General features: G+C 44.3%; 1 protein-coding gene across 2 annotated transcripts in view; it reads right to left on the bottom strand.

Annotated features, from left to right (window-relative positions):
• The window catches only part of IGF1R (insulin like growth factor 1 receptor), a 282,880-nt gene that overhangs the window by 226,147 nt on the left and 43,646 nt on the right, over positions 1 to 13,087 (bottom strand). For both annotated transcript variants that reach the window (XM_069465775.1, XM_069465774.1), the window contains exon 2: positions 674 to 1,219. In XM_069465775.1, coding sequence (XP_069321876.1) covers positions 674 to 1,219 — 546 coding nt within the window. The remainder of the gene's footprint in view (positions 1 to 673; positions 1,220 to 13,087) is intronic.

The raw sequence follows: 13,087 nt of genomic DNA on the forward strand, positions 1-13,087 counted from the left end.
GGTTTAAAAACGCACCCCACTACACAGCTACCAGCAAGTACAGCCTGCACCTGGGACTCCTAGAAACCAGCGCAGAGGTCTCCCACCTTGACTAGGTGGCTCCACCACAAACCAGGACACCTAAACATTATGACGCTATCACTAAGAACCAAGGACCCCTTTCACAGGACATGAAGTAGCTCTTTACTTTTCCTTTATTTAACCGTATTTCAAGTACATCCATGCTAAGGAAGTCCAGCCAAACAAAAAAATATCCCTTCACCCAAAGGATGAAAGTTGACACATAAGCAGCCCCCAGGTGCCAGGGCTCGGGGGTATCCAAGCACACCAGGTCACCTTTCCCATCGGGAATTCAACGCTGAAGGTCAGCAAGTTTCTAGCCCAGAAGTGTGGTGGATTATTCCTAATATGTGATTTGAACAGTCTTGACAGCAGCCACAATGGCCTCCAGCCATGCCACAGTCCTGCATTCCAAGAGTTCCAGATGCAAAAGAAAGCCAACCAAGACCCCCACGAGGAACCACTTCCGCACAGCAGGCGTGCCGTGTCCTAAATGCAACACGACTGCACCCTTCCCAGTGGAACACGTGCATTTAGAAGAGGAGGAAATCAGGGAGGAGGAGGAGAGAAAAGAGAGAAGCAGAGAGAAAGCAGCAGTCAGCGTCTTTCTTACTTTTCTGGCAGTGATTTGTGGTCCAGCAGCGGTAGTTGTACTCGTTGTTGATGGTGGTCTTCTCGCACAACGGCTTCTCCTCCATGGTCCCCGGACACAGGTCCCCGCACTCCTTCGGGGGCTTGTTCCCCACAATGTAGTTATTGGACACCGCATCCAGGATCAGGGACCAGTCCACAGTGGACAGGTAACAGAGGTCCGCATTTTTCTCAATCCTGATGGCCCCCCGAGTGATGTTCCTCAGGTTGTAAAGCCCAATATCTTTGAGATTCGTCATCTCAAAGATGACCAGGGCGTAGTTGTAGAAGAGTTTCCAGCCACGGATGACCGTGAGGTTCGGGAAGAGGTCTCCGAGGCTCTCGAGGCCGGCCACTCGGAACAGCAGCAAGTATTCGGTGATGACCGTGAGCTTGGGGAAGCGGTAGCTGCGGTAATCCTCCGCCTTGGAGATGAGGAGGATGTGGAGGTAGCCCTCGATCACCGTGCAGTTCTCCAGGCGCTTCAGCTGTTGATAGTCGTTGCGGATGTCGATGCCCGGCCCACAGACTGAAGGGAGACAAGAGGGTAAAGGCAGGATATGTCTCAGTTAAAAGGAAATAATTTTTGAAAACTATTTTCCAACCAATAATATATATGGTCAGCTTTCAGGAAACCTATATGATTAAAGAAATAAGGCTCAATTCTTCACTGCAGGCTAACCTGAGGTTGACTATCTGGGTAGCTGACCAGTTAGCTGTCATTCACAAGTGCCCATACTGGGCCAGACGCGGTGCAACACGCTCACCGACCAACTGTAGGAGAGGCCGTCCCCAGCAAACATGCCCACTAAAGCTTAGAGCCCAGGGACACACAGGAGCACACACAAAAGTTAAGGCTGCCACCAAGGCCAGCCTAACTATGACTGCACACTCCCCTGGTCCCTTCTGCAGAGCGCCAATTGCCAATGCCTGAACGAAAGCTCAGCAGCCAAGTATCAACAATTTACTACTGCACCCAGCCCAAAAGGCACCAGGCCATGATGTCTACACTGGAAAACAGTCACTGTGACCTGGAAAGTGGGGATTCCAAGAAGCATGCTCCCAGGTTTCCTGCTACCATTTGACATCAGCCATGTGGCCTTAGCATTCTCCCCAATACTGCATTAACGTGATATAAAGGCTGACCTAACAGAAAAATAAAAAAAAACATGATTTTTTAATGAATAAAAGCAGCATACAATTCCAACTTTACTAGTTTCCTTAATCAAGAAAGCATGCTTCCTGTAGAAAGGTGAGGTAATAGCAAAAAGATAGTAAAAATCAATGATCTCAACATCCAAAGATAAACTTATACCTATATCAATTATCCCTCCTCTATAAACAAAAGCAAATGAAATCAGACATTTGTAAACACACTTTCTTCACTTAACATGAACATTCTACCAAGTCGATACAGGTCCCTCGACATCATTTTAAGAAGGCGATAGTAATTCCGGAGTATAACTATGCACCATGAGTTCTTTTTTTTTTTTTTAACCAATCCCCTATTGTTGGACATTTAGGTTATGTCCTGTTTTGCGCATTATAAATAACACGCTAGTGAACATTCTTAGATCTCCAAGACTATTTCCTCAGGATAAATCCCTAGAAGAGGAATTGCTGGGCCAATGCATTTGCCGATTTTAAAGGCTTTTGATAAAATGGCCTCAATACTGGAAGACTGTTATTTTTAAAAAATTCTAGACAGCACCCCCGACAAAAAAAGAAAACACCCTTGGTTATGATCCTTTCTTAGGATTTAATAATCCCCTAACCTACTATTAAAGCTTCTCAGGTTGAGTGGAGTTTTCCAATTGATGTAATTCATTAATTTGGGAAGCACCCAACATGTACGGGGCTCATGGTGAAGAACCAGGAGCAAAGACCTGTGATAAACACCTGTCACTCAAGGCAGATGCAGTCAGTGGTGTGCACACAGCAAGCCCACGCTACATGTGAAATGAACTAGGCAGGACAGACAAGAGGTGGCATTGGAGGGAAGCTCTGCACACACACGGGCTCCTGAAGGAAGGGTGGAACTTACAACTGGGTATAACATTCCAAAGGCCAGGGACAAAGCAGAACAAGATATATCCATGTGACAGCAGCTCTGACAGTCAGGGATGCAGAGAAGAGCAGAGGAAATGAGTTTGGTCATAAAGGAATGAGAACTTTCATCTCTTAGGAATGAGGTCCCTTCTCAGGGCTCCTGACAGGGAGAGCAGCCCAGGTGAGGCCTTCTGGAGGATTAATCTTGTGGCTGAGTACAGGACAGAGTAAGTAGAGTTGACAAGAGAGAGAAGAGAAGTCTCTGCTGGGCATTACAGCCATAGAAAGAAGCTGGGCAGAGACGGTGATGGGACGGAGAAAAGGAGGGACTCAGTGCTGCACAGTGGGCAAAGCCTGCAAACCTAAAATGTGAAACTTCATTTGCTCCAATTCCTTTGTTCAACTGATGACAAAATGACACCCCTAGCACAGAGAATGGAAGAAACCTGCACTCGGCAAACCCCCACGTGCCAGAAGACTGTGACTTGTCATTTTGTTTCATCTCCTGTGATGCTTGCAACAATGTTTCACACTAGGTAATATCATCACTATTCTGAAGGTGAGAAAACACATTTGGAGAAGTCAAGCAACTTACACAAGGTCACATACACAAGACACCAGCCCCTGCATAGCAAAACTTGACGCAAGGTTCATCAATAGTCCCAGCACTCAGCAGCCTCACCTTCTGGTTACCTTCAACCCACTCTGATGGAGCTTCTGTCCCTGTGATTTCAGTAAATCGCTCTCAGCAAAGCCCCCAACAATGCTATCAAAACCAATCACAGTTCCTTGTCCTCATGGTACCTGACCCCTCTCCAGAGTCATCAGCACTGCCTCTTCCTCCAGGCTTCCCTGATTCCCACCTACCACTCCCCCTTCTACCTGAGCTCAGCATCTAAATGTTGGTGGCTCCCCTCTGCCATCTCCTCCAGGCAAGTGGCTTCCTGTGCCACCCATACTCTGGATGATCCCCAAATGCATGCCGCCGGCCCGGACTCTGCTGAGCTCTAGAGTAGAATATCCACCTGCCTACTCCACATTGCCACTGGGGTGTCTAATAACTCATTTCCTTCCCCCACAAAATCCACCTCCCAAGCTTCCGTATCTTGGTCAATGACACTCCTATTCTCTGAACTGCACATGTCAAAAATCAAAGAGTCATTTCTGATTCTTCTCTCCCCTCACACTGCACTGACTGAGTCCAGCGATGAGTCCTCCAGGCTCCAGCTCCCAAGCCTGCGGGAATCTTGCCTGCTCTTCTCACAATCACATCAACCTCATTCCTCCCTGTGCGGCTCACTGTTCCTCTACGACCCCACGCGCTTCCCTCCCGGGGCCTGCCCACTCTCTGCAGGACCCAGCTCTGGCCTTTCTCATCGTCTCTCACTCTACCCCTCCCAACACAACAGAACCTCCAGGAGGACAAGAAGTTATTTTCTATTTAGTCAACAATTATAACCCCTGTGCCTTGGTGCACAGTAGACACATCATGTAACACAATTAGAATGAATGGATGTCACCACATCCACGTGTCTCCACTTCTCCAACTCTGGTCTGCGCCACTGTCTTATCCAGCCTTCCCCAGTTCACTCTGAGCCAGCACCAGCCAACAGGGCTCTACGGGAGCCACCAAGCTGCACCACACCAAGCTCCTTCCCTCCTCACACCCTGCTGCCTGGAGTGCACCCTCTCCTCTAGCTGGTCGCCTCATTCTCTCACCAGGTGGGTCTCGACTGAAACGTCACCTCCTCAGAGATTTTCCCAAACACCTTGGCTTCAACAGCTCCCTCAACTGTGCCCCCAACTCCACCCTCCCTCCCCCGCCTCTCCTTCCTCTATTTAATCTTCACCCAGCTTCAGGTCAATGACTCAATGTCACGAAGTACTTCATCTTTTTGGGGGCTGAGGAGGTACTATTTCTTTTTTCCTATGCCCAGCCTAAAAATTCTTATTCGTTCTATACTATTATAAATTAAGTATATTAGTTTTCTCTTAAATAATAAACAGAAGTTTTGACAGAGGAGTACTTGAATTCAGCCTATTATTGCATTCCATGTGTGTTGATCATATTACAGGTTGCGTATCCCTTATTCAAAATAAATATTTGCATATACATATGGAGGTATCTTGGGAATGGGACCCAAGTGTAAACATGAAATTCACTTAGGTTTTATACACACCTGATACACATAGCAGCCTGTAATTTTATATTTTTAGTAATTTTGTTCATAAAACAAAGTTTGTATACGTTGAACCATTTTATTACTCTTCATGGGTGTGTTTGCATGGGGGAATCTGGGCATTCGAGGAAAAGCTATATATCACAGCTGAAGTGAGGTGGGAGGGTTGTTTTTCCTTGGAGACGTCGAAAGAATTGTATGTTGTATACCTGTGTGTTGACTGCAACCTGTCACATGAAGTCAGGTGTGGAATTTTCCACTTGTGGTGTCATGTTGGTGCTCAAAGAGTTTCAGATTTTGGAGCACTTAGAATTTGGGGGCATTTTGGATTTCAGATTAGCATGCTCAACCTGTATAAAGTATTAGGCATCAGTTTGTCATCATTTCCAACAGATCACAAAAATCCAGTACCTAGTGAAAGAGCACGAAGACACACAACTGAAGCATGCGGAACTTTCACGCTGCAATCAACATGCAGACAGTGGAAGAATCTGCTTCACCCTGCAACCTGGCTCCCCTCCACAGCCCCGCTGACCACTCAGTTAACAGAAGCCACACTACAGAGTTGGAACCGGCAGCTCCTTCAAATGAAAGAGCAGTCTCCATATTTAACACTTTTCCCCCCATTTATAGAAGGAAAAAAAAAAGTAGGAAGAAACTACCCACTTACTCTGGAAAAGAAGACAGGCCCAAGCCACAAAGTGTGAGGCAGGATCCTAGAATCAGCTGTTTTGGATTCTGTGACTGACACTGTTGGTCTTTAGGATGTTTTGTGATAGAAACAGGAAAAAAAAGAAAACTAAGCTGGACCACGAATGATAGCAGTGCTCAAAAGGCACAAGCCACAAACAGGAAAGAGAAGACAACGTTTCATTTGTGCTATGAAATAATTCATGCTTTGAGGGAATAAATATTCAACATAATGCAGGAAGGAGAGAGGCACACCCTTTGCGACAACACATTGATGATTAAAATGAAATTGCAAAATACCATTTCTCCCTTTTCAAAGCAACAGATAGCAGCATGATCCAAAAAAAAAAAAAAAAAAAAAAAAAAAAAAACCCCCCACAAAACAACAAACTTTCAGAATGTAAGGTCCCAGGTTGGCATGTAAAGAATGATAGAAGCTTATGGAAAGGAAGGCAAGCAGGGGGCAGGGAGAAAGGACACAGCTGGAAGGTGAGGACAGTGGGCCTCAGAAGCAGTCCCCAAGCCCGTGAACAGCAGCAGCAGAACCAAAGCAGATGGAGGCCTGCCAGTGCACAGGCGAGCTGGGCTGAAAGGGAGGGAGGGAGACCAGGGGGTGGGGGGTGGCCTGGTACCTGGGGTAGACTTCACTTCCCCAAAGATATCATTTTAAATAAAGCCTTTCAGATGAAATGAACAGTGTTCCCAAAAAATTTCTGGGTATTTTTTAAAACATTGAGAGGCAGAATTTCTGTGCTAAGAACTTCAGTGAATGGCATACATAAACTACACACATTTCAAAAATAAATACCTAAGAACTAACTGCTAATATGAGAAGGGCCAATGAAAAGCCTTCGGCTGAGAAAATCCCCCAAAGTTGTGTATCTAAGTATTAAAGTTGGAAGAGCTACACAAGAAATGTAATCACATGTTTATTATATGGTCTACATTACACACAACCTTGGGGCCCTAGAAAAAGGCACTAGGAGTCCTCAGGTGCCATTTACCTGCTCATGCCGTCAGGCAGACTCTAACCTTCACTTTCCTCACCTGCAAAATGGGCTGTTGCTACCTACACTACAGAAGCCAACATCAGAATCAGGTAAGTGGTTTTTTGTTACTGTGAACAGTAATAAGTTTTAGCCAATGTTACTAAATAAATTAAACATTAATGAAAACATCCATTCTGTTGCTCTGATCTAAATATTACTAATATACAACAAAAGGGGAAGGATTAGAAAAATTGTTCAACACAAAAGTGTTGACTATCCTTCCATCAACAATTCCATTAAAGAACATCATAGGTAGTTATCCATTTAATTAAAATGTTTTCAACTCTGATCAACTCTTCTTTAAAAACATGGGATAGTTTTAGCTTATAGCTGGAAATAAAAGACTGGGAAGCATAATTAGCATTCTTTTACTACAGGTCTACAGGCAAATAACAAAGGTAAAACACATGAGTGAACCCAACCATCATCTCTAGTTCTGATGGCAAAATTCAACTCAACAAAATTTTGGGGTTTATAATAAGCCTAATTTTTGTCTCAGCCAGCAGTGCACTATAATAGCTCTTTACCTCGCTTAAAATGAATTCTTTATAACCAATGACTTAGTACAACAAAAACCCTCCCTAGACACTGTCACTCTGAAAGTCAAAATGATTTAAGAGGTTAGAAAAAGATTAATGGTAAACTGAATTTTGCACAAGAAGTACAGGGCAATCTCCTCTCCAGCAAATGGCAAATTAAATGAAATAAAAGTTTCAATAGAGCAATGGGCAGGACTCTGGAATACAAAGATGGAGACCCACAACTCCTTATCTGTGGGGAGATCAGGAAGGCTTCTCAAAGGAGAGGATCCCCAAAGATGACCTCAAAGACAAGCAGGGTCTTGCCAGGAAGGGCGAGGAGCAGGGTGCTCCAGGCAGGGGAAGGAACACACACCTGGGAGACAACAGGAGCTGACTGGACTGGCTGTAGTTAGGGAGAAGCAGCGGTGCAGCATGTGTGGCAGGGAAAAGAACAAGAGCAACAGAAGGTTCTAGAAAGCAGACTGAGACAAGTGCTTAGAAGGTCAACCTCACTTTGCATGTAGTAGACAGAGCTCAAAATCCTCAACATGCATCAGAACCACTGGAAGGGCTTGTTAAAACACAAAGTGGTGGGACCTGATATGTTTCGATATGTGCCCGGGTGTTGCTGATACTGCTGGTCTAGGCACCACCCTGTGAGACTCACTGCTCTTGGAAATTATCCTATAACTCTGTGGTCCCCAACCCCCGAGCTGTAGACCAGTACCGGTCCATGGCCTGTTAGGAACTGGGCTGCACAGAGGAGGTGAGCAGTGGGCGAGCAAGCAAAGCTTCATCTGCATTTACAGCTGCTCTCCATCACTCATATCACCACCTGAGCTCCACCTCCTGTCAGATCAGCTGCAGCATTAGATTCTCAGGAGCCTGAACCCTTCTGTAAACTGTGCATTCGTAGGATCTAGGTTGCACACTCCTTATGAGAATCTAATGCCTGATGATCTGAGGTGGAGCTGAGGTGGTGATGCTAGTGCAGCAGAACAGGGGCAAACACAGATTATCATTAACAGAAAGGTCTGACTGCACAATAAATGTAATGCTCTTGAATCACCCCAAAACCATCCCCCCTCCCCTTGTCCCATGGAAAATTGTCTTCCATGAAACCAGTCCCTGGTGCCAAAAAGGTTGGGGACCACTGCTGTAACCCCCTCATCTGCTACTGGCCTCCCACCCACTGATACTGCAGCGTAGTGCAGGGAAAGTCCATGCACCTGTGTTTCTTAACTTGACCTTCACTCTACCAGAAAACTCCTGAGAAGCCCATAGAAACTATGCCTAAAACAGAGCAAGGCAGAAGAAAAACAGGGTGGAGACACAAGCTCCCTAGTGCCACATGATCCTCCCATGCCTGCCAAATCTGCAATCCCTGACCATTGCCCTTTAAGGTCTGAGCACACGCTCCTTGTGCTCAGGGAAGAGGCAGCATGGGTTTCTTTATTTAGGCCTCATCCTACAGTAGACTGCAACTAACCTAAAAATCAGAGATCAGGAGGTGAGGAGAAAAAAGATAATGTTATGATAACAAACACTACTGATACTTCAGAGTTTGTTATAGCAGAATTTTCCATGTAAGTGTAAACAGACACAATTCATGTTAAGCCCTTTATCTTCATGTGTCAATGAGAATGCATTTACACTGCGTGTGTACATTTCTCTTTCACACAGACAACAAGTCTTGGCCACCTAACCCATTCAATAACTGAAGGCAATGATAAGAATGTAAGGGATTTCCATTGCACAGGTAACTTTAAGAACTAAAATTAAAAACTGAGTGTAATTTGGATGTGCAAAAATGTCCTTACTGACCCACGTAAGAGCAATCTCTATCACACACATAAACAAAATCCAGGCACACACAAAATGCAGTCCTGAAGGCTCAGAACATTAAAACAGAATGCTGCAATGTAGCAAAGAACTTACAAAAATGGGTGAGATGTTTCTATTCTGCCATGCCAATTAAAAAATGGAAACTTGAAACTGGGCATGCCAATACAACTCAGACTGTTCAGAAGACCACAGGGCTTGGGAAAGAGAAAGGATTTCAAAGACCTCCATCCTCCCTCATCAAAGAGAGACAGGGAATCTGCCCACACATACAGCTCACCACTGCTACAGCCTACAAACAACTAGCAACTGAGAAAACCACCACACTAAGGATATCTATAACCAAGGCATCCATCCAGAACCTAGACCCCCATCAAAGCACCCACAAGGAAAGCCAGAAGTTCTTACCCAACATGTGCTACAGACACTCCATTGCAAGTAGGTGGTGGTAGGAAACCCCATGTAAACAAAAGAAAATCCAAAAAAAAAAAAAGAAGTGACAGCTGTCTCAGATGAGAAGGAATCAGCAAAAGAACTCCAGAAGTATGAAAAGTCAGAGTGAAAGGATACCCCCAAAAGGGAACACCAGTTCTCTAGCAATGGATACCAATCAAACCGAAAATATTGAAATGACACATAAAGAATTCCGAATATGGATGGTAAGGAAGCTCAATGAAATCCAAGAGAAAATGGAAAACCAACTCAAAGAAACCAGGAAAACAATTCAGGAAATGAATGAAAACTTCACTAAAGAGATCAACATATTAAAAAAAAACAAAACAGAACTTCTGGAAATGAAAGATTCATTTAAGGAAATATAAAACACAGTGGAAAGTTTTAAGAAGAGACTAGGCAGAAGAATGAATCTCAGTGTTTGAAGACAACTCTTTCAAATTAAATCAGTATCAGTCAGTTAAAAATAAAGAACAGAGAAGAAGAATGAACAAAGCCTACAAGAAATATGGGATTATGTAAAACAGCCAAATATAAGAATCACAGGCATCCCTGAGGGTGAAGAAGAAAATGCACAAGGGCTGGAAAATCTATTTGAGGGAATAATTGAGGAAAACGTCCTTCATCTTGCTAGAGACTTAAACATCTAGGTACAAGAAGCTCAATGAACACCTGGGAGATTCACTGCAAAGAGGCAATCACCAAGACACATAATACTACACAGCAATGATAAAAAATGAAGTATTCATATACACAACCTAGATTTATCTCAAAAACATTGAGCAGACATAAACAACCCCATTAAAAAGTGGGCAAAAGACATGAACAGAAGTTTTCAAAAGAACATAGACAAATGGCCAACAAACATGAAAAAATGTTCAACATCACTAATCATCAGGGAAATGCAAATTAAAACCACAATGAGATATCACCTTACTCCTGTTAGAATGGCCTTTATCAAAAATTCCAAAAACAACAGATGCTGGCAGGAATGTAGAGAGAAAGGAATGCTTATACACTGTTGGTGGGACTGCAAATTAGTACAGACTCTACGAAAACCAATTTAGAGATTCCTCAAAGAACTAAAAGTAGACCTACCATTTGATCCAGCAATCCCACTACTGGGTATTTACCCAAAGAAAAGAAGTCATTTTATCAAAAAGACACATGCACTCCAATGTTTATTGCAGTACAATACACAATTGCAAAGATGTGGAATCAACCCGAGTGCCCATCAATTCATGAGTGGATTAACAAAATGTGGTATATGTACGCTATGGAATACTACTGAGCCATGAAGGAGGATGAATTAAGGCCTTTTGCAACAATTTGGATGGAACTGGAAACCATTATCCTAAGTGAAGTATCTAAAGAATGGAAAAACAAACACCACATGTACTTGCTATTAAATTGGACTGATGAGCACACATGTGCACAGAGGGAAGTAAAACTCAGTAGAAATCAAAGGACGGAAGGAGGAATGGGCAAAAACCTACCTAATGGGGGGAGTACAGTGAACACTATCCGGGTGATGGGCACCCTTATAACCCTGACTCAAGCATAAAGTGATCCCCGTAACCAAAAACATTTGTAACCCCATAATATTTTGAATAATAATAAAAGAAATGGAAACTTTACCAGGAATTAATTTAAACACTGGAGAGAACACAAGCCCCAGTGTCCCTTTCCACTTACAAGCATCTGTTGCCAAACAGATTGGTGCAGAATTGGTGCAGAGCTTTATTTGCTTTAATAGAGGAGCAACAACTGTTTTCCTGGATTTTCATAAAAACAACTTTACTGGCTCTAACAGGAACTCCAAATACCTTTCTGATCTTAAAATATCCAAAAGCCCAATATTCTAAGTCTCTACATTTTAAAAACACCCCTAATTATCCACAGTTTCGATGGATGGTTGGCTTTTTGATGAAGCAGCACACAGAGGCCAGCGTCCCTGAACCTTACTGTGAAGCCTTCCAAGCACCTGCCAAGCCACATACCTCCGCTTCACCACCACCTAGGAGCCATGGTGCATGACAGACAGCACCCAGAACCTCTGAACAGCAAACTGCACAGCCAGAGGACAGTGCTGTGGGGCCCTGGGGGAGGTGTGGGGTACAGCCCACACTGAGCATCCTGCAAAAACATGCCCCTCTGCCTTCTCCTCCCAACCCCGCACAATGATTTTTTTATTTTCTGCTCAGAACCAGGCAATTGTTCTAAATAAAATCCAGCCTGTGTCCCCTGTCCTCTCACTGGCTTCGTTTTGTAGAACACGTTACATCATTCCAGTTACAGTTCACATCCTCATTTCAAAAGTATTTTACTTTGCCCTACAATGTTCCAGTTTCCTCAAGTGACCTGTACTCTTTTCAATTAGCCAGTTACCTAAATCTAGCTGGTAACAGTGTGGAAATCACATTCACCTGTTCCTCCTACCTGGTGGGGTGTGATTCTTCATGGAGGTGGTATCAAAGTATCAGCCTCTTGAAATACGGAGGCTTTCTATCTGACTTGGGGGCTTTGCTAGAAAAGGTCACTGGCCTGGTACTCAGAGACCACCTAACTCTTGGTTCCATCACTAACCATCCACCACACGGCCAGAGGTCAGTCACTACATCACTCTCGTTCATCCACTGGGAGGAAATCCTACCACATGCTACAAGGTGGATGAACCTCGAAGACATTATGCTAAGTGAAAAAGAAGAGTCACAAAAGAATACCGTGTGTGATTCCACTTACCTGAGGTACCTAGAAAAGTCAAATTCATAGAGACAGAAGCAGAAAGTGGTTGCCAGGGGCTGGGGGGGAAGAGGTAACGGGAGTTATTGTTTAATGGGGACAGAGTTTCAGTTTTGCAAGATAAAGAGTTCTAGGGGCCGGGCGCGGTGGCTCATGCCTGTAATCCTAGCACTCTGGGAGGCCGAGGCGGGTGGATTGCTCAAGGTCAGGAGTTCGAGACCAGCCTGAGCGAGACCCTGTCTCTACTAAAAATAGAAAGAAATTATATGGACAACTAAAAATCTATATAGAAAAAATTAGCCGGGCATAGTGGCGCATGCCTGTAGTCCCAGCTACTCGGGAGGCTGAGACAGGAGGATCGCTTAAGCCGAGGAGTCTGAGGTTGCTGTGAGCTAAGCTGACGCCACGGCACTCACTCTAGCCTGGGCAACAAAGTGAGACTCTGTCTCAACAAAAAAAAAAAAAAAAGAGTTCTAGGGATTGATCATACAACAATGTGAATGTCTGAAGTTCATACTTAGTAAGAACTGTACACTTAAAAACGGTTAAGATAATAAATTTTATGTTACATGCATTTTACTACAAGTTTTTTTTTTTTTTTTTTTTAAGTATAGGGGAAAACTTTTGCTGCATTTTATTTTGTCCCTCACAGCAGCCACAGAAGTGTGAACAGTCAGCTAAAGGCAGGCCACACTGCCCCATGCACCACTGAGAACCAAGGAGAGCCAGGTGGAAGGAAAGCAGGTCGGGCCTCAACTCTGCCACGGGTAGAGCACAGGGGCCAGGCATTTAAAAATGCCACCATGCCAAGTGTGGCTGTGCACCTGCACCCAGCACAGCCAGAGACGTCAGGGCACACAGAGGGCCCCAG

Source organism: Eulemur rufifrons, chromosome 3 (genome assembly GCF_041146395.1).
Source record: "Eulemur rufifrons isolate Redbay chromosome 3, OSU_ERuf_1, whole genome shotgun sequence".
Classification (NCBI taxonomy): Eukaryota; Metazoa; Chordata; class Mammalia; order Primates; family Lemuridae; genus Eulemur; species Eulemur rufifrons.